At 54.5% G+C, this 17482-nt stretch overlaps 3 protein-coding genes across 14 annotated transcripts; 2 read left to right on the forward strand and 1 right to left on the reverse strand.

Annotated features, from left to right (window-relative positions):
- The first annotated feature begins 99 nt into the window (after positions 1-99).
- On the forward strand, positions 100-3174 carry AUP1 (AUP1 lipid droplet regulating VLDL assembly factor). 7 transcript variants are annotated; one of them, XR_014254386.1, is made up of 12 exons: positions 100-297; positions 378-515; positions 595-745; positions 946-1130; positions 1390-1462; positions 1554-1627; positions 1856-1922; positions 2018-2120; positions 2254-2373; positions 2490-2605; positions 2700-2911; positions 2997-3174. XR_014254386.1 is itself a non-coding variant. In XM_082428071.1 (12 exons), the coding sequence occupies exons 1-12, from the start codon at positions 248-250 to the stop codon at positions 3031-3033; spliced, it is 1233 nt and encodes a 410-aa protein (XP_082284197.1). In that variant the 5' UTR covers positions 100-247; the 3' UTR covers positions 3034-3174. The 7 variants fall into 7 exon arrangements, 3 of the variants coding, with proteins under 3 accessions (XP_082284197.1, XP_082284199.1, XP_082284198.1); XM_082428071.1 differs by having other exon boundaries at positions 2793-2911; XR_014254387.1 differs by lacking the exon at positions 2997-3174 and having other exon boundaries at positions 2254-2395; positions 2793-2911.
- A 141-nt stretch (positions 3175-3315) lies between these two features.
- Positions 3316-10473, forward strand: DQX1 (DEAQ-box RNA dependent ATPase 1). 6 transcript variants are annotated; one of them, XM_082428053.1, is made up of 11 exons: positions 3316-4329; positions 4593-4786; positions 5194-5578; positions 5932-6165; positions 6257-6356; positions 6462-6620; positions 6698-6889; positions 8776-8895; positions 9071-9261; positions 9597-9787; positions 10008-10473. In XM_082428053.1, exons 1-11 carry the CDS (start codon positions 4093-4095, stop codon positions 10162-10164), a joined length of 2160 nt encoding a protein of 719 aa, XP_082284179.1. In that variant the 5' UTR covers positions 3316-4092; the 3' UTR covers positions 10165-10473. The 6 variants fall into 6 exon arrangements, with proteins under 6 accessions (XP_082284179.1, XP_082284180.1, XP_082284183.1 ...); XM_082428054.1 differs by having other exon boundaries at positions 6272-6356; XM_082428057.1 differs by lacking the exon at positions 9597-9787.
- Positions 10474-10555: 82 nt separating this feature from the next.
- On the reverse strand, positions 10556-13909 carry TLX2 (T cell leukemia homeobox 2). Its single transcript, XM_082428078.1, has 3 exons — positions 13166-13909; positions 12481-12718; positions 10556-12378 (listed from the first exon to the last, which is right to left on the reverse strand). The coding sequence occupies exons 1-3, from the start codon at positions 13563-13565 to the stop codon at positions 12162-12164; spliced, it is 855 nt and encodes a 284-aa protein (XP_082284204.1). The 5' UTR covers positions 13566-13909; the 3' UTR covers positions 10556-12161.
- Positions 13910-17482: the final 3573 nt, after the last annotated feature.

Consider the following 17482-nt stretch of genomic DNA (forward strand, 5'->3'; position numbering starts at 1 on the left):
ATTCCGGGAGGCCGACTCCGCCCCCGCCCCGCGAATGCCGGGAATTGTGGTCCCAGTGGGACGCGAGTTATGAGGTGGCCCAAGGGCCCGCGAGGCATGCTGGGACCGCTAGCCCTTCCGGGGCGCCTCAGGATTTCGGGTCCCGGCACCCTGGGCTGATGCCCGAAGACTCCGCCTTCCCAAGAGCCCCTGCGGCGGGGTGCGAAGATGGCGGCGGCGGCGGCCCGGCACCCCTAAAGCGGCGGCAATGGAGCCTCCCCCGTCGCCGGGGCCGGAGCGGCTCTTTGATTCGCACCGGTAAGAGCCCCGGCGGGAAGAGACCGGCTCCCGCGTCCACTTGGCCTTCGGCACCCGATCACCCCGCCTCTTGCCCCCAGGCTCCCGGGTGACGGCTTCCTGCTTCTCGCGCTGCTGCTCTACGCTCCAGTCGGGTTTTGCCTCCTCGTCCTGCGCGTCTTTCTTGGGATCCACGTCTTCCTGGTCAGCTGCGCGCTACCAGACAGCGTCCTTCGCAGGTTCCGACCCGGGCGCTCGGGGAGGGTCGGGGCTGGGCCTGGCCGGAGGCCGCGCGGTCACCACTGCCTGCGTTCCCAGGTTCGTGGTGCGGACCATGTGTGCAGTGCTGGGGCTCGTGGCCCGGCAGGAGGACTCCGGACTCCGAGATCACCGCGTCAGGGTCCTCATTTCCAACCACGTGACACCTTTCGACCACAACATAGTCAACCTGCTCACCAGCTGTAGCACCGTGAGTTAGGGACGAAGCCGAGAGTGCCATGGGGCGGTTCCCTGGGGCCCAGCTCAAGGCTCCCCTCTCCGTGTCCGGGTTTCCTTTGGGAACCACAAGATACTGACCCTTACCTCTGACCCCGCTTTTCTACCCATTTGTCAGTTTTTCTCATTTCCCAACATTCTTCTCTTCTTGCTTTCTCTCCTTCCCATTCCCAGCCTCTACTCAATAGTCCCCCCAGCTTTGTGTGCTGGTCTCGGGGCTTCATGGAGATGGATGGGCGGGGGGAGTTGGTGGAGTCACTCAAGAGATTCTGTGCTTCAACGAGGCTTCCCCCCACCCCTCTGCTGCTATTCCCCGAGGAAGAGGCCACCAATGGCCGGGAGGGGCTCCTGCGCTTCAGGTGGGTGAGCACAGGTATCTGTCTCCAACTGTGTAGGTGGTCAGGCCGGGGAGCCCTTGGGTTTTCACAGCCTTTTTCAGCCCTACCCCCTCCCTTCCTAGTTCATTTACTTTCTGTCCACTTTTAGTTCTTTCCCCTGAATCCCTTTATTCCCCATATTTCTACTTGTACAGTTTGACAGTTACCCGTTTTTAAGTCGGGTATGAGCTGCTGACTGGGTTGGCTGGAATCCCATCCTACTATCTCTTCCCTCTTCTAGTTCCTGGCCATTTTGTATCCAGGATGTGGTACAGCCTCTTACCCTGCGAGTCCAGAGACCCCTAGTTTCTGTGGTGAGTGTGTTCAACAGGGAAGCTCTGGGTTTGGAGTGGAAGTTTCCCACTCCTGGCCCTGGCTTAGACCTCACTCATGCCCTCCCCTCAGACGGTGTCAGATGCCTCCTGGGTCTCAGAACTGCTGTGGTCACTTTTCGTCCCTTTCACGGTGTATCAAGTAAGGTATTAACTGTCCTCGCTTTTTGGTGGCTGGGAGAAACTCGTCTCAAGGTCAAGGAAGTAGCTGCCTCTGCCCTGTCCATTTGCAGATATTTTAATATCAAGGTCCTACCACAGAGGCAATATAAAGTATTTACTATCTCCCCTATCCTCACCACCACTGTTCCAAGAAAAGAGGTATCAGAGTGGAGAGTGGGTGCCCCCAACATGGTCCTGGGTTGTTTTTTGCAGGTGGCTTCGTCCTGTTCATCGACAGCTGGGGGAGGGGAGTGAGGAGTTCTCCCTCCGTGTACAACAGGTGGTAGGGGACACAGGCAGGGTGGAGGTGGGTTCTTTCCTTATGGGGAAGGAGAGGAAGGCTTAAGAAACTTCCAATCTTCCAATTCTCCCTAGCTGGTGGCCAAAGAGTTGGGCCAGACAGGGACACAACTCACTCCAGCAGACAAAGCAGAGCACATGAAGCGACAGAGACACCCCAGATTGCGCCCCCAGTCAGGTGTGTGGTCTCTGGACACAAAGCTTTTTAGCTTTTTTTCAGCCTGTTGTGATTTGTTCCTTATGCCTGTACTAGTCAGCCTCTCCCTCCTCCTAGTTCTCCACTCACCTTATTTCGGATTTCTTTTTTGCAGCCCAGTCTTCTTTCCCTCCCTCCCCTGGCCCTTCTCCTGATGTGCAGTTGGCAACTCTGGCTCAGAGAGTGAAGGAGGTTTTACCCCACGTGCCACTGGGTGTCATCCAGAGAGACCTGGGTATGAGAAAGGGTAGACTCATGTAAGGAGACAGGCATAGAGAGGGAAAGTGGGTGGTGAAGGGAGAAGGTGAACAGGGAAACAGACTCTCCTGTCCTCTCTTCCCTACTGCCCAGCCAGGACTGGCTGTGTAGACTTGACTATCACTAATCTGCTTGAGGGAGCTGTAACTTTCATGCCTGAAGACATCACTGAGAGGACCCAGGCCCTTCCCACAGCCTCCACCCCCAAGGTGAGACCCAGGAAATGGGCAGGTCCAAGACTTGGGGTGGGATGGGACAGTCTGCATATCCCCTGTCCCTGACGTCTGTTTTTTTGATCCTGAGACCCTAGCACAGTGCCTCTCTTGCAAAGTAGGCATTCGATGCGTGTTTAATGATTATGACTTTGCAAGCCCTCTGACATTGTGATCACCTCAGTTCCCCAGCTCTGGCCCGGCGACACTTCAGCCCACAGCCCTAACATTTGCCAAGTCCTCCTGGGCCCGGCAGGAGAGTCTACAGGAGCGCAAGCAGGCGCTGTATGAATACGCAAGAAGGTGAGGGGCTTAGAGAACAGTGGGTAGGAAGGGGCAGATTGTATATGGCAAAACCCATACAATGTCTTCTCCTTATGTCCCACAGGAGATTCACAGAGAGGCAGGCCCAGGAGGCTGACTGAGTACAGGATGGCACCCAGAGCCGCAGGACGGAGACTGGGGGCAGCCCTCACCCAACTCACAACAGGCCGGATGGGTGGGTGGTAAAAAGGGAGGGATGGGGCTCCCCCCAGTATCACATTAAATTCAGGGTTTTCACTCAAGGTCTCTGTTGCCTCTCTGGGTCTCAAAAGCCCCATAGCAAGTTCCTTTTCCCTTGGTTGTAGGGATCAGGGATGAGGGCCTCCTTGTGGGTTTGTGGGGGTGGTCAGAATGGAACTGTCTGCAATCACCTCCTCATGTCAAGAGATGCGTGATATTAAGGAAACGTAACTGAGCTGAAGACCCAGAAGCAACTGGACCCTAGCTTGGGTGTTAAGCCCAGGTATGTGAGGAAAAAGCTGCAAAACTGCAAGTCCCAGGATGCCTTTCACTGATGAGCACGGTACACAAAGTCTGCAGAGTTCACACATGCTCAGTGTGGTGGCTTGAGCCTATTTTCCATAGGCCGCTGACCAGATTAAATAAGGTGGAGCACATGGCCCCACCCCAAAACAGTCTTTAGGACTGTTGAGGCACACCCCAGGGTGGAGCCGGAATTTACCTTTGTACTTCACAGCAGGTCAGGGTTATTGGTGACTTGCTGTGTGGGTCTGGAACTGGCTGCCATCCTGACACGTCTCAGAGCTGCAAGCAGGTTTGAATCCAGGATCCTGTGGCCCTGCTCCCTGATTCCTACCCCGCTCCTCCTCTGATTCTTCATTCTTTTCCCTTGGGGACCTTCCCACAGATTACCATGTCTCATAGAATTCCTGCTGCCCCTGAGGACCCCTGTGTTAGTCAAAGGATTTTTACTATCTGACTACAGGGTAATAGTCCACTTTTGATAGTCCCTTACTTGGAGACTCAACTCTCCACTGTTTCCTGGCAGGCAAGAAATACTGGGAAGGATGGACCCCGGTGCATTATCACTTGAGGGTACAGGTTAGGGATCAGGGCTGAGGTGGGCAGATGGTGTCAGTCACCAAATACGAAGCCTTGATGTCTGCCCTGCCTTCTGTAGGTCCTGCTAGACAGCCACCATGGCCTCTCAGGTTCTCGGGCTGGAAGAAGAGACTGGCCCAAACCCTGGAGAGTCTGAACTGGCTGTGAACCCCTTTGACGGGCTCCCCTTCTCTTCCCGCTACTACGAGCTGCTTGAGCAGCGCCGATCCTTGCCTGTCTGGGCGGCTCGCTTTATCTTCTTGGAGCAGTTGGAGAGTAGCCCCAGTGGAGTGGTGCTGGTGTCTGGAGAGCCTGGCTCTGGCAAGAGCACCCAGGTTGGGGAAGATTCTGGGAGTGGACAAACGGAGGGGCTAGGGAACTGGCTCTTCCTGGGACAAGGGGGAAGGGGGGCGGGGCAGAGCTGTGTGGAGTAATAAGGGAGGTGGGTAAAAGGAGACAGGCTGGCCCCAGGGTAGCTGGTGAAGGACCAGGGGACTCCCCAAATAAGGAGAGATTAAACTGGCCACAGCTCCCCCAGCACTTTTGACTGGAGTTCTATATCTCGCTGACTGGTTGTCCTTCCCTACCCTTACCGCAGATCCCACAGTGGTGTGCAGAGTTTGTGCTGGCCAGGGGTTTCCAGAAGGGCCGGGTAACTGTGACTCAGCCCTACCCTCTGGCAGCCCTGAGCTTGGCCCTGCAAGTTGCTGATGAAATGGACCTGACACTGGGTCATGAGGTTGGATACAGCATCCCCCAAGAGGACTGCACTGGGCCTGACACCCTGCTCAGGTGTGGCTCCCTGCAGGCCTGACCCAGATCTCCTTCCCCTCATCCAGTAGAAACAAGCCCAGTCTTCTGATATCTCACCATTCCCTCCCTCAGCCTAGCTCACCCTTTAAATCATGCATGATGCAACTGCTGAATTCAGCCCTTTAACCCCAGCCAGGGACCTCAGACATTCAACCTCACCCTCATCATGAAAGTCTCACTTTCCTAACTGGAGTACAGTTTGTGAACAGTGTCACCAGTGGGGTTGTGGGTCACAGGTAAAGGTCCATGGGCTCAGGAAGTCAGTCACAGGGTCTTTTTCTGATCTTTACTATCAGAATCTAGGCCCCCTGGGGAGAAGCTCCTCTGGACTTCTGGGGCTGGTCAGTGTCTACACTGACTCCTCTGCCCACTGCCAATGTCAACAGGTTCTGCTGGGACAGGCTGCTTCTGCAGGAGGTGGCCTCGACCCGGGGCACTGGAGCGTGGGGTGTGCTGGTGCTGGATGAGGCTCAGGAGCGGTCAGTGGCCTCAGATTTGCTCCAGGGGCTCCTGCGAGATGCCAGGCTGGGAAACCTTCCCGGGGACCCCAGAGTGGTTGTAGTTACTGACCCAGCCCTCGAACCTAAGCTCCAGGCCTTCTGGGGCAATCCTCCTATTGTACATGTACTTGGAGAGACTGGCAGGTGTCCCACTCCCGTCTACAGGGACACTGTCCCTACTGATAGAGTGGAAGCTGCCTGCCAAGCTGTGCTTGAATTGTGTCGGAAGGAGGCTCCAGGAGATGTGCTAGTGTACCTGCCCAGTGAGGAGGTAAAAAATGGGATGCAAAAGGAGGTACTCATGTCTCATGTCTGTCCCTTCCTGTCCCAGGGGGAATGTGAGCAATGCTTGTTAGGAACATTGGAGTTCTAGTACTTACTCTCCATTGAAGTCCTGAGGAAAAACTCTGGGGTGTCAGGGTAAAAAGGTCTACCACCCTCTTTTTGATTCCATACAATGCAGGGATTTGTGGTTCAGTGAGCTCCTGAAATTATAACACCCCAACTTTATATGAGTATGTGCATTTTTTCAGAGTGAAGGACCATAGTGTTTCATCAGTTTTTCAAAGGGGTCTGTGACCCACAAAGGTGAGAACTACCCTAATACCCCGTCCCTTTCCTCAGGAAATTTCCCTGTGCTGTGAGTCCTTGTCCAGGGATGGGGGGTCCTTGGAGGACCAAGGGCCTCCACCACGGGTGCTGCCCCTTCACCCAGGCTGTGGACAAGCTGTTCAGTCTGTGTATGAGGACGTAGAATCGGGTGCCCGAAAGGTTGTGGTCACTCACTGGCTGGCCGACTTCTCCTTCTCCCTCCCTTCCATCCGACATGTCATTGACTCAGGACTGGAGCTTCGAAGTGTAAGTGAAAGAGAGGTGAGGGGACGCGGGGGCTAAAGATAGAAATAGCCCTCTCTCATCTGTCTTGGCCTTGGTTGGGGGGCGGTGACAGGTTTACAATCCTCAGATCCGAGCAGAATCCCAAGTGTTGAGACCAATCAGCAAGTGTCAGGCAGAGGCAAGACGACTGCGGGCAACAGGGATCCTACCAGGTAAGAGCCTTTGCCCTCAATGAGATCAAACACGAAAAGAGCCACCAACCCATGAGCCCTGAGAAATCTACAGTGGTCTTCTTTCCCAGGCCTTTCTCCCCTCAGGATCCTGCCTCTGCCTGTATCCTAAGTCCTTCCTAGAACTAGAGGCTCCCCCGCTGCCCAAACCCAGGGTGTGTGAGGAGAATCTGAGCCCCCTGATACTACTACTAAAGAGGAGACAGATTGTAGAGCCAGGAGAGTGTCACTTCCTGGACCGGCCAGGTGAGCACCCCTCCTGCCCAAGTCCTGTTGTCCAGGCTCTGAGACCCCCTGCCCTGTAAGCCTTGTTCCCTCTCCAGCTCCAGAAGCACTAATGCAGGCCCTGGAAGATTTAGACTATCTGGCAGCCCTGGATGATAATGGGGACCTGTCAGACCTGGGAGTCATCCTATCAGAATTTCCCCTGGCCCCTGATCTGGCCAAAGCCCTGCTGGCCTCGTGCGAGTTTGACTGTGTGGATGAGATGCTCACCCTGGCCGCCATGCTCACCGGTATAAATCTCTTCTCTCTCTGGCTCTTATGGCCACTTCAGCCTTCCCTTTGGTGTTCCGGTGCTCCTAAAGCTAGCCCATTCCCCTTTGCTGTAGCCCCCAGCGCTCACAGTGCCTAAGGAACTAGGCTTTATCACTTATCCCTCTCCGATCTCTTTGTTGGTTCTTGCCCCTCAACATGCTTAAATCTCTCCTACCTGTTATTACTAAAACTGCACCCCTCTTCCTCAGCCCTACACTCCCCTTCGGCTATACAGAATAATCTCTATCCTCTTCAGTCTAGGGTATTCCTCGCCCACTGCATTCCAACTTCAGGCCCACCACAACACTGACACAGCCTTCAGCTCACCAGTGGCCTCCTAGAGACCTAATCCAATGAACACTTTTGAGCCCCTGTTCATGACTTTCTTTTTGACACTTGAGAACACCAACCATTCCCACCTTAAAATTACCCCCTCCCTAAGCCTCTGTGACCCGCTCCTTGTGGTTTTCACCCTACCCCTCTGGCCACTCCCTAGTCTCTTACTTGAGCTCTTCCTCCTCTGCTTCATCCTCTGCTCCTCCACTGTTAAGTTGGACCTCAGGGTTCTGTCCTTGCCCCTTTTGTCTTCCCATTCCCTGAACTCTCTGAGCAAGTTCGTTCACACCCATGGTCTGAAATGCCACAATATCATTCTTCTGAATCTTGGATTTATATATCTAACTCCTGATGGACGTTTCTATCAGAATTGTCCATAATACTTCAACCCAGAACTGAACTCAAGCACTTTTGTTGTCGTTGTTTTTGTTGAGCCTGAGTACTTTTTTTAAAAACTAAAATTTATTTTACTTATTTATTTATTGGCTGTGTCAGGTCTTCGTTGCTGTGCGCGGGCTTCGTTGCGGTGTGCGGGCTTCTCATTGCGGTGGCTTCTCTCGTTGCGGAGCATGGGCTCTAGGCACGTGGGCTTCAGTAGTTGTGGCGCACGGGCTCAGTAGTTGTGGCACGCGGGCTCTAGAGCGCAGGCTTAGTAGCTGTGGCGCACGGGCTTAGCTGCTCCGCGGCATGTGGGATCTTCCCAGACCAGGGCTTGAACCCATGTCCCCTGCATTGGCAGGCGGATTCTTAACCACTGCACCACCAGGGAAGCCCAAGCCTGAGCACTTTTTTAAGCTACCCCCTCACCACCATCACCACCACCACCACCGCAAAATCATACAGTCATCTCTGCAGCTCCACTATCATCATTCTAGACTAACCTTTCTCCAGGTTTTTTCATTTTTATTTTTCACTTTTCCTAATTTTTAAAAAATTTACCTGTTCGTCTCCATACTCACAGTCAGTGCCAGTGTTACTTCATCACTACTCAGCTGGATTCCTTTAGTAGCCTCCTAACCATGTGAACTTCTTCCAAACACGTGGACTCTTAAAAACTCTTCTTCATCAGCTATTCTCTACCTTCCAAACAGAATGTAAACTCATTTGCACAGCACATCCAGCCTCTCTTAACCTAGCCCATACCTACCTCTCCGGCTTAATCTCCTGCCACCCTGCCACACATGCCATTCCCTCCACTCATATACTAGGTGCTTGCAGTTCTCCAAACATGCTATTCCCATGGTCTAGAATACTCCCTCTGCCCCTTCTCCACTGAACTAATTCCTACTCAAACTTCAAATACTGGCCTGCACACCTATTGGGCTTATCAAGTTTGCTTACTTGTTGATCTCTCCCAAGCTTCTTGAGGGCAGAGACTGTTTTTCATTTATTTATCGCAAATGTCTAATAAACTGCATAGCCTCTAGAAGTCTTTTGAATAAAGTTCCCAAAGTGACACTTCTACCTCTTCAGTGCACTGCTGTCCTTTCTCTTTCCCCAAAATGAACTTCCTCTCTTCTGCCTCCAGCTGCCCCTGGGTTTACTCGTCCTCCACTCTGTGCAGAAGAAGCTGCCCTGCGTCGGGCACTAGAACACGTGGATGGTGATCACAGCTCTCTGATCCAGGTGTATGAAGCCTTTATACAGAGTGAGTGGTCCAATCTGCATCCTCTTACAGAATCCAGATTTTCCAAAGAGAGGAAGTGGTGTGCAACCAGCTGACAGATCTCTATTCCCAGGAAAAAGAAGCCCTTTGGCCAAGGGTTGGGTTCTTTTGGGGGTCTCAAGGGCTTTAGCTATAGCTAGTCCCTTTCTATTCCTAGGTGGAGCAGACAAGGCTTGGTGCCAGGCTCGGGGTCTAAACTGGGCAGCATTGTGCCAAGCCCATAAACTTCGGGGAGAACTCCTAGAACTCATGCAACGGATTGAACTTCCCTTGTCTCAACCAGCCTTTGGCTCTGAGCAGAATCGCAGAGACCTTCAGAAAGCACTGGTGTCAGGATACTTCCTTAAGGTTAGGGGAAAGAGTTGGGGTGAGGGTCATAAAAGGAGCAGAAAGTAGAGGAAGCAAAGATTGGTGTATGTCACCTCTGAAATTGGGGTCCAGGTGGCCCTACAAAGGATTCTTTAGAACCAGGAGAAACTTTTCCTTTGAGGTTTTGGATACAAGGGGCTATGGAGATGCCATACAGTATGGTAGTATGGTAGGGCTATAACACCTAGAGGTATGCTTTACTTTTAATACTCTCACCACCCTTGCTAATAATTCTTTCTCAACCCCCTTTTCTTCTTCTACTGACTGACACTTCACTCTCACTTATTCCTTCAATATCTTTGTCTTTCAACGAGGTGGCCCGAGACACAGATGGAACTGGAAATTACCTGCTCCTAACCCATAAGCATGTGGCCCAGCTCTCCCCATACTGCTGCTACCGAAGCCGCAGGGCTCCTGCCAGACCCCCGCCCTGGGTGCTTTACCACAGTTTCTCCATTTCCAAAGACAACTGCCTTTCCATTGTTTCTGAGATTCAACCACAGATGTGAGTTCCCTGACAACCCTCTTACACTGCCCATTCCTCTTCCTGGGGCCAAAATTAAAGCTAGGGATTTAGAGACCCTAAGAAGAGGAGGGGGTCTTAGTGGTCTGTGGTAACATATGATTTGAGGAGACAGGGTTTGTGGAAAGGGTAGTAAGAAGTTTAACAACATGCATTATAAAAGAGGATACAGAAATCATCTAATTATGACTGTCTCTGTCAGGCTGGTGGAATTGGCCCCTCCATACTTCCTGAGTAACTTGCCCCCTAGTGAGAGCAGAGACTTCCTGAACCAGCTGAGGGAAGAAATGGCAGATTCTTCAACAAGGAGTGAATCTCCCTCCACCCAAGAGCTTGGAGATGCCTGTGTCCTGCAGTGACCTGCCTGCGGAGTGAAGCTGGGCTCATCTCATCACATTAGATCTTCCCTCAGGCTAGCACCTAGGCAACCAGCCAGATTTAGAAGCCCAAAGTTAAGGGTCAAATACTGGAACCTGAGTCCCAAGAAATGGTGGGCTGGGAGTGGAGCGAATTGGGTAAGCCACAGTCTAAACAGAGTAGGACCCTTTCCTTAGCTTTCTTCTATTTATTGGAGAGGAACTAACATGCCTTTCATATCCCCAACTTATGCCAAACCCATCCTTGTGTTCCCTTTTGGTCTATAAAAGTTCTTTTTATATGGTGTCAAATTTGAGTTTGGTTCTGCGGCAGCATTTGCAATATCCACGAGTTAGAGATGAGTTAGTACGAAAGAATCAAGAGTCAACTCCAACAGTGATATCCTCTTGCCTGGTTCCCACCTCTGGTCAAGACTTGTACTATGACTAACCTAGCTGTCACTAACATGGAACATGAGTAGTTTGACTACAGTTGGCCTCTAACCCTGCCTAAAGCTTACCTCCCTCTATCACACTGCTCTTGCCTCCAGGGGAGAAAGAAAGGGGGTGCTATAAGAATCAGACAAAGTCTTCCCTTTTGTTCTCATACAACTTAAATCCTGCTTCTTCTTAAACCTCAAGGCTACTGCAGCCATACCCAAACTCTTAGCTTTCCATCAACAAGCTTCCCAGCAGCCCCTGGCCCACTCACAAGTTTTTCTAACAACTTCAGGGACATCATGCTTTTCTCTTTCCAGCTGGGTACTATGTTCCCTTTTCTCCCTTTGGACTATTAATTTTGATATCCTCAATCATCTTGCACATTGTAAATGTATTTATAGAAATTGATGGAAAGGAACATTTAATCCTTAGAACTTTGCTTTTCTCCTCAGTTTCCTCCCTTGGAGATTCTGTCTGTTCTCATCATTCCATCTATTTCCTACCTCTATGTGGATGTCTACTGACCTCCCCCAAAAGGCATTTTTCCAGAATTTATTCTCTCTAGGTCTAGCATTTAGTTTTGCCTGCAGAGTTAATCTTGGTTCTGTCTTCCCAATTTCCCTTTCATCATCCACAACACGATTGATTTCTTGATCCTTTACATTTCCAACCTGGGAATTATCTTTGATTATTTTTAGGCCTATCACTTCCTAATTGTTTGCCAAATTCTGCTCACCCTAACTCCATTGGGCCCATTAACTTTGTCCATTGCTTCCTCCTCTTCCCTCTCTGTCCCCGAGGGACACCAGAGCCAGATTAGTGTTCCCAGATTTTCTCTTCCATCGAGTGTGTAAGTATCCGTCTCGCCTGCCACCCACTTGTGAGGCTCAAGTGAGAGGACATAGTCAGCAGGTTAAACACACAGACAACATGGGGCTCAAAGTCCTTAGCGATTATTTTACAGTTGAAGGATGAGACGCCCAGCGTAGATAACACTCTGGTTCCTGTCGCGGTCAGTCAGACTCGCTTTCCAGCACCTCCTCCATTACTCCTCTGTCGTTGACGTCTTCCTTCCTTCCTTCACACCTTTGCTACAGACCCAGCCCGTGCGGGCTGCAGCCTCCTGATTCCAGCCGGGCCTGTAAACCTACTCCAGCCACACAGAACCCCAGCTCCAACACACCCACGGAAGAATCCGGAGTCCCTCAAGAGAGCAGCCATTGGCCAGCCCGCCCCCCTCCCCGCACCTCATTGGCTATCATATTGCAGGTCCCGCCCCCTCAGCGCCTCGGGTTCCAGCCGCGGTGCGACAGTCTAATAAGTGAAAAATGGCGGGAAAGGTCACGATTAAGCGCGCAGGGCAACAGCGCAACGCTGGCCTGGGAGCCGGCAGTGGCCGAGGAGCCCTCGACGATAGCCTCAAGGCCACCTCCTCCTCACACGCTCCACTGCTACGGAACCACGGGGTGGGCGGCCGTGCGCTCCAAGGCCCCGGGCCCGGGGCTCCACGCGGCGCCTCGGTCCGGAAAAGAGCGCTCGGCTGGTCGGGCAGGCGTCGCTCACACCACTGAGGCGAGCCCGGACACGGAAGCCACCTTGTTGTCCTCGGCCCAGGGCTGCAGGTTCTGCAGCGCGAAGAGCGACGAGTTGTGCAGGCAGAGCGGGTCCGGGGGCAGCGGCGGCCGTAGCGGCCGCGGTAGTGCGTCCTGCTGGAGGTGCAGAAGCAGTCGGCCCGCACGGTGCCGCTCTGCCTCGCGCTCCTCGGCCGTCTGGCGCCTGGGCGGGCGGAGACGCGGGGTCAGCGAGGCCGGCCCTCGCCCGCCCCACGCCTCACCGCCACTTGGCCCGGCCCGGTCCCTCGCCCGCCCCGCGCCTCACCGCCACTTGGTGCGCCGGTTCTGGAACCACGTCTTGACCTGCGCGTCGGTCATGCGCAGGGCCTTGGCCAGCGCCGCCCTCTCGGCCGAGGCCAGGTACTTCTGGCGCAGGAAGCGCCGCTCCAGCTCCAGCACCTGCGAGCGGGAGAAGGATGTGCGCGGCTTCTTCCGCTTTGGGGGGGTCCGGTTTTGGTAGGGGTGACCTATACGGCGCGTCCCGGAGAAGGGCGAGAGCGCCGCTACGGGGAGGAAGAAAGAGCAAGGCAGGGTTTTCGGGGAGGCCCGAGGTGTCACTGAGAAGAGAGCGCGGCTGCCGATGCTGCAGAGCTCCCGCGCCCGGTCCCTACGGTGCCCCAAGCTCGACCCCGCACCAGTAGAGGCTTCTAGACAAGAAAAGGCCTCGGAAATGGCCCTCCCACTTGGGTGAGGGAGAGACGTACCCCGTAACTTCACCCTGCCCTTCCCGCGGTGTGGACAGTGAACTGCAGAGGAGGGCGCGGGCATCGACGGCAGCTACCTCCCCAGCGCCTCGCAGCAGCGGGACCAAGAGATACAAATTGAGGGAGGATCCCCTGGGATTAGGGGCGGAGGGTACGAAAGGGGACCTTGAGTTGGAGCAGAAGGATCAAAGATGAGGAAACCGGGTCAGTGTGGGGCATGACGCTGGAGGGATCGGGCAACCTCACCAGTGAGCCGGTCCTTGGCATAGCGGCGGCCGCTGTCCATCCAAGGGAAGGTGAGTCCCGCTAGGCCCCCGGCGCCGCCCAAACCCGAGGGTCCAGGAACAGCAGGCGCGCCTCCCGCGGGCGGCTGCACTGGCAGCGGGCGGTGCGCCGGGACGCGGATCACGCCGCCCGGGCCCACACCAGAGCTGCCTGGTAGCGGGGCCAGCGAGCCCGCGGGACCGTAGCTTGAGGCTCCGTGAAATCCACCCGAGAACGCCGCACTCTCCCCATGGCCCTGGCCCGCTCGACCCGGGCCTAGGCCGCTCCCGGGGGGTTCCGGGCAGCTCAGGATCTGATCGATTCCGAAGCTGATTGGCTCGTGGTGCGGGAGGTTGTGCGAGGCCAGCACCGCCGGCTCCATGGGTCCGGGTCAAGGAGGACCGCAGGAGGCTTGGCAGTTGGGGAGGGCGCCCCAAACAGCTCTGGGAGCCCAGCAGCGGAGCGTTTGGGGCGGTGGCCTCAGGGGCCTGCGGGGCTGGCCGTGGAGAGGCGCCGGGGCCCCCAGGACATCTTCATCCCTGTGTACGGGGAGTAACCGCGCCCGTGCCGGCCTCTGCCGGGCGTCGGCTCAGGGACTCGCATCCCGGGGGAGCGCGACCGACTGGGGCCCCAGGAGCGCCCTTGCTGACTCTGAAGAGCAGATAGACGCTGGACTGCCAGGGCCTCTGCCCGAGTCCGGGGTGGAGAGGGTTGGCCGGCTCGGGCTGGGGCAGTGACTGACAGATCAGCCTCGGGTGGGCAGTGGGGGCTGGGGGTAGGGCAGGGGCGGGGCCGGGCCTGTTAAAGGGGAAGAGACGCCTGTTTGCTCTGAGCGCGGGGAAGACTGGCCGGCGGGAATGGTGGGGGTGTTGGAGGGGGGAAGGTGGCGAGGGTGTTATGAACTTGCACGGGAGGGGCCGGTGCTTGGGCCGCTGCTCGCTGAGTCAGCCGAGATGCGCAAGGCAACTCCATCCTCGCTGGCCTCCTCCGCCTTTGGGGTTTCCTCGGCCTCACCGGCTTCCTTGCAGGTGCCTCCTCCCACAGCCCCCACTCTTCGCCTCCCGATGGGTCCTGCCTGACGACTCCCGAATTCGTTGTGGCCCCCGCCTAAATGCTCTCGAAGACCAAATCTCGTTGTGGCTTTCTGGCTGCGATGGGAAGCGGCTGGGGAACGGCGCCGGCGAGTTGGAGGCCCGGGAAGAGGACAGGTGTGGGAAGGCGGTGGCAGGGCGTCCGGTGGGCTAGGGCGGGGAACAACTACTCTGGGCCAGTGATCCTGGTGCTCCTCCCGGCCTCTCCCGTAGGGGCCCTAGCTGCATTCGGGAGCGCCCGTAATGGGTGCCCAGTGTTTCTTAGAATTTCGATTTTCTGAAATCGGTGTAAAGCGGACCCGTGACTCCACCCGAGCCAACTCAGGTCGGTGGGGACTTGGGGCTGGCGTTCTGCCCCCGACAGGGAACCACCAACGCGGGACTCTGCCCCTCCACTCTGCGCCCAGGAAGTCTATTCTCACACACTCCCGCCCACCCCCGCAAAGGCGGGAGGACGAAATCGCCACAGGCGACACTTGGGACCTCACAGAAGTCTTCGGAGGATCCTAACCGCCTCATTTCGCATAGCTGCTTCACTCCACCCAAGCCCAGGAAACTGTGCCTGGAGCGTGTCAGAGAAGGGAGGTGGGGAAAGACAGAAGCCGCTCGGTGACCTTGTGACCTCTTGCCGAGGACCCAGGAGCTGGGAGCGTGTGAACTCTGCATCCTTCCCCGGGATGGGACCCGGGGCCGGCCGGGCCCCTGTGCCTTAGACCCGCCCCTGCCGCCACCCAGCCCGGTGCAGGCCGCCATAATCGGGTTAGCTGGGTCGGAATTACATTACCTTCCCCGGCCCGCCCCGGACCCCGGGGTTGGGGGGGCTGGTTCCTGGCGCCTCTGAGCCGGTGAGACTGGGCGCCTGGAGGGGGATGTTCTTACCATCCCTTGGAGGGCGGGCACCGATGAGCAGCTTGGCCTGCCTCGGCACGTGGTGGCCAAAGTACCCCGCCTCGCTGTGCCAGCCCTAGCCCCTCCACTGCAGCCCACTCCGGTGCTCCCCTACAGGCTGCCAGTTACCCGTGTGAGCCGAAATGCCTTCTAAGTCTGGTAGATGGGTCTCCCTGGGAGCACGGATCTTCCAGTTGATTCTCCAGGATCTCTTGGGGAAAACTCTGCCCCTCCTTTCTCCCTAGCAGATGGGCTGGCAGCCTGGCGCCTAGGGCAGGGTAAGGGGTCTTTTCTCTCCAGGGAACCAGGAATGATATTTGGGCATCTGGGCAGGAAGATAAGGAAGAGAAAGAAGGGAGTAGGCTTTCTCCTCACACAAAGCCAGCAGCCCCTCAGTGTTCTCAGAAAACCTCAATCTGAAGGGGGTGAACGATGGGGGAGGGAGGCAGTGGGCATCAATAATATGTGACATCCTCCCCCAGTCTTGTCCACCTCCATCATCCATTACTCCAGCTATTCCCCCACCCTGCCAACAATCCCTTCTGAAAGGGTTGCCGGGGCTGGCGGGGGGTGGGGTGGGTATTGCCACTTTGGCAGCTGTTTTTGTCTTGGTGAAGAAGACATATATCACCACCTCCCCTAAGCCTTCACAGAACTCCAAGCATCTTTTCTCAGCAGTAGAGGGGTTGGGGCTACTAGAGAGCATGAAACCTCTACTGTTCAGGCAAACCCTTCAGAGATAGCAATGGGCTGGATTTCCCCGGATGAGAACAGAGAGCCTAGGGAGACAGTAAAGTAAATAAAGTCTCTCAAGGGGACTGGCCTGCAGGTTAGGAGTTTGTCAGTCCCCTTTCCCACTCCAGAGGCGGGCCTCAGGAGACAGTGAGCACTAGTGTGTCTCCAATGAAGCGGAATAAATCCTTCTTGAATGAATCAATGAGTGAATCAATGCAAGTGAAAAAGGCAGCATCATGCAGACCTGTATACCTGCTTACTCTACATTCTGCTTTTTTTTTTTTTTTTTTTTTACATCCTGCCTTTTGAGGTCAGCACAGATGGCACGGCCACCCAGAGATTACCCAACTGATCCTTGGAGGAGAATGGTCACAAACCTGGTAGTATATACACATCTTCTGGGGATTAAAAAAAAAAAAAAAGATTTCAGTTCTCTGCTTCAAGAACAAAAGGCATCAAATTCTGTCAGCCACAGTCCTAGGAATTTCTCGGCTTGCCTCCACCTTGCTAGTTCCCTGATTCTCTAGCAGGATGGTTCCTGCTAGTTTCTGTTGAAGAGAGGCTCTGGAGTCAGCACCCCCGCCTCTCATACACACTGCCTTGGGTCCATCTCACCATATCTTACATGCGTGTGGCTGCCCAACTCTTCAAGTGTTCAGGCCTTCAAACCTGCAGCTTCAAAGGGAGAGGCCACATTCCCAGCCCATGCTCCTGCATCTTCTCTTCCGTCCTGCTGTTGGTGCCATGTCCCCACTCCTGTATCATCATTTTTCTTATCAATTTAGTCCTTCCTACCCCCAACTGTCTTAGGTCTCTACTATCTGGACAAAGTCTTTGCCCAACTCCTGAAGAGAAATTATGTGTTTCTTTTTCCCTTTCACTGCCCATACCCATTGCCTCCATTTCCCCATTATTTATTCTTTTAACCCACCGCGAGCTGGCTTCACTACATGGACCCTTTCTCAGAGAGCTCCCATGTCCAGTGTCTGTTATCCAGGACTTCTCTGACATGTTTTACTTTGTTGACCATCAACTATTTCTTGAAATGTCCATTCTTTTGGCTTCCATAATATCATATTATTCTACATCTTTGGACATTCACAGTCACTGCTTATGTTTTTCCTCCACTGACTTTTCTTCTTCCACCAAAGACTGTGAGCATTCTTCAGAGCTCAGACTTCAGCTTTACCCATCTCTACATCTGCTCAGGTTTCATCCATTCCAATAGTTCCATCTATTACAGCTACCCAGAAAACTCTGAGACCTCAGTCCCTGGTTCTGACACTTGCTGTGTTCCACCCCACCATTCTAGTTTTCTGGCAAGCTCCACCTGCTTTCGCTCTAGCCACCTTAAGTCCAACAGGCTGGAGGAAATTATTCCCCTCAAGCTCTTTATTCACTTCCTCCTATTATTCTTTTCTTTGAAATGTTTCATACACAGTCCTTCCTTTCCATTTCCACAGATAAAAGCCTAGTCTAGGCCATCATCACCACCACCTACATTCATGTGTTCATCCAGAAAATTTTGATCCTGGCACTGGAAATATAGTTGTAAATACAACAAAAATTCCTGCCATTGAGCAGC

This window comes from Balaenoptera physalus (assembly GCF_965194825.1).
Source record: "Balaenoptera physalus genome assembly, chromosome: 15".
Lineage (NCBI taxonomy): Eukaryota > Metazoa > Chordata > Mammalia > Artiodactyla > Balaenopteridae > Balaenoptera > Balaenoptera physalus.

Coding starts and splice junctions, on each gene's coding strand:
- TLX2 (XM_082428078.1), bottom strand. CDS start 13,565: ATGGAGCCGGCGGTGCTGGCCTCGCACAACCTCCCGCACCACGAGCCA. Junction 12,719..13,165: donor TGCCAAGGACCGGCTCACTG/GTGAGGTTGCCC, acceptor TCCTCCCCGTAG/CGGCGCTCTCGCCCTTCTCC. Junction 12,379..12,480: donor AACCGGCGCACCAAGTGGCG/GTGAGGCGCGGG, acceptor CCGCCCGCCCAG/GCGCCAGACGGCCGAGGAGC.
- AUP1 (XM_082428071.1), top strand. CDS start 248: ATGGAGCCTCCCCCGTCGCCGGGGCCGGAGCGGCTCTTTGATTCGCAC. Junction 516..594: donor CCAGACAGCGTCCTTCGCAG/GTTCCGACCCGG, acceptor CTGCGTTCCCAG/GTTCGTGGTGCGGACCATGT. Junction 2,912..2,996: donor CTGTATGAATACGCAAGAAG/GTGAGGGGCTTA, acceptor TATGTCCCACAG/GAGATTCACAGAGAGGCAGG.
- DQX1 (XM_082428053.1), top strand. CDS start 4,093: ATGGCCTCTCAGGTTCTCGGGCTGGAAGAAGAGACTGGCCCAAACCCT. Junction 6,357..6,461: donor GGCAACAGGGATCCTACCAG/GTAAGAGCCTTT, acceptor TTCTCCCCTCAG/GATCCTGCCTCTGCCTGTAT. Junction 8,896..9,070: donor GTATGAAGCCTTTATACAGA/GTGAGTGGTCCA, acceptor TTCTATTCCTAG/GTGGAGCAGACAAGGCTTGG.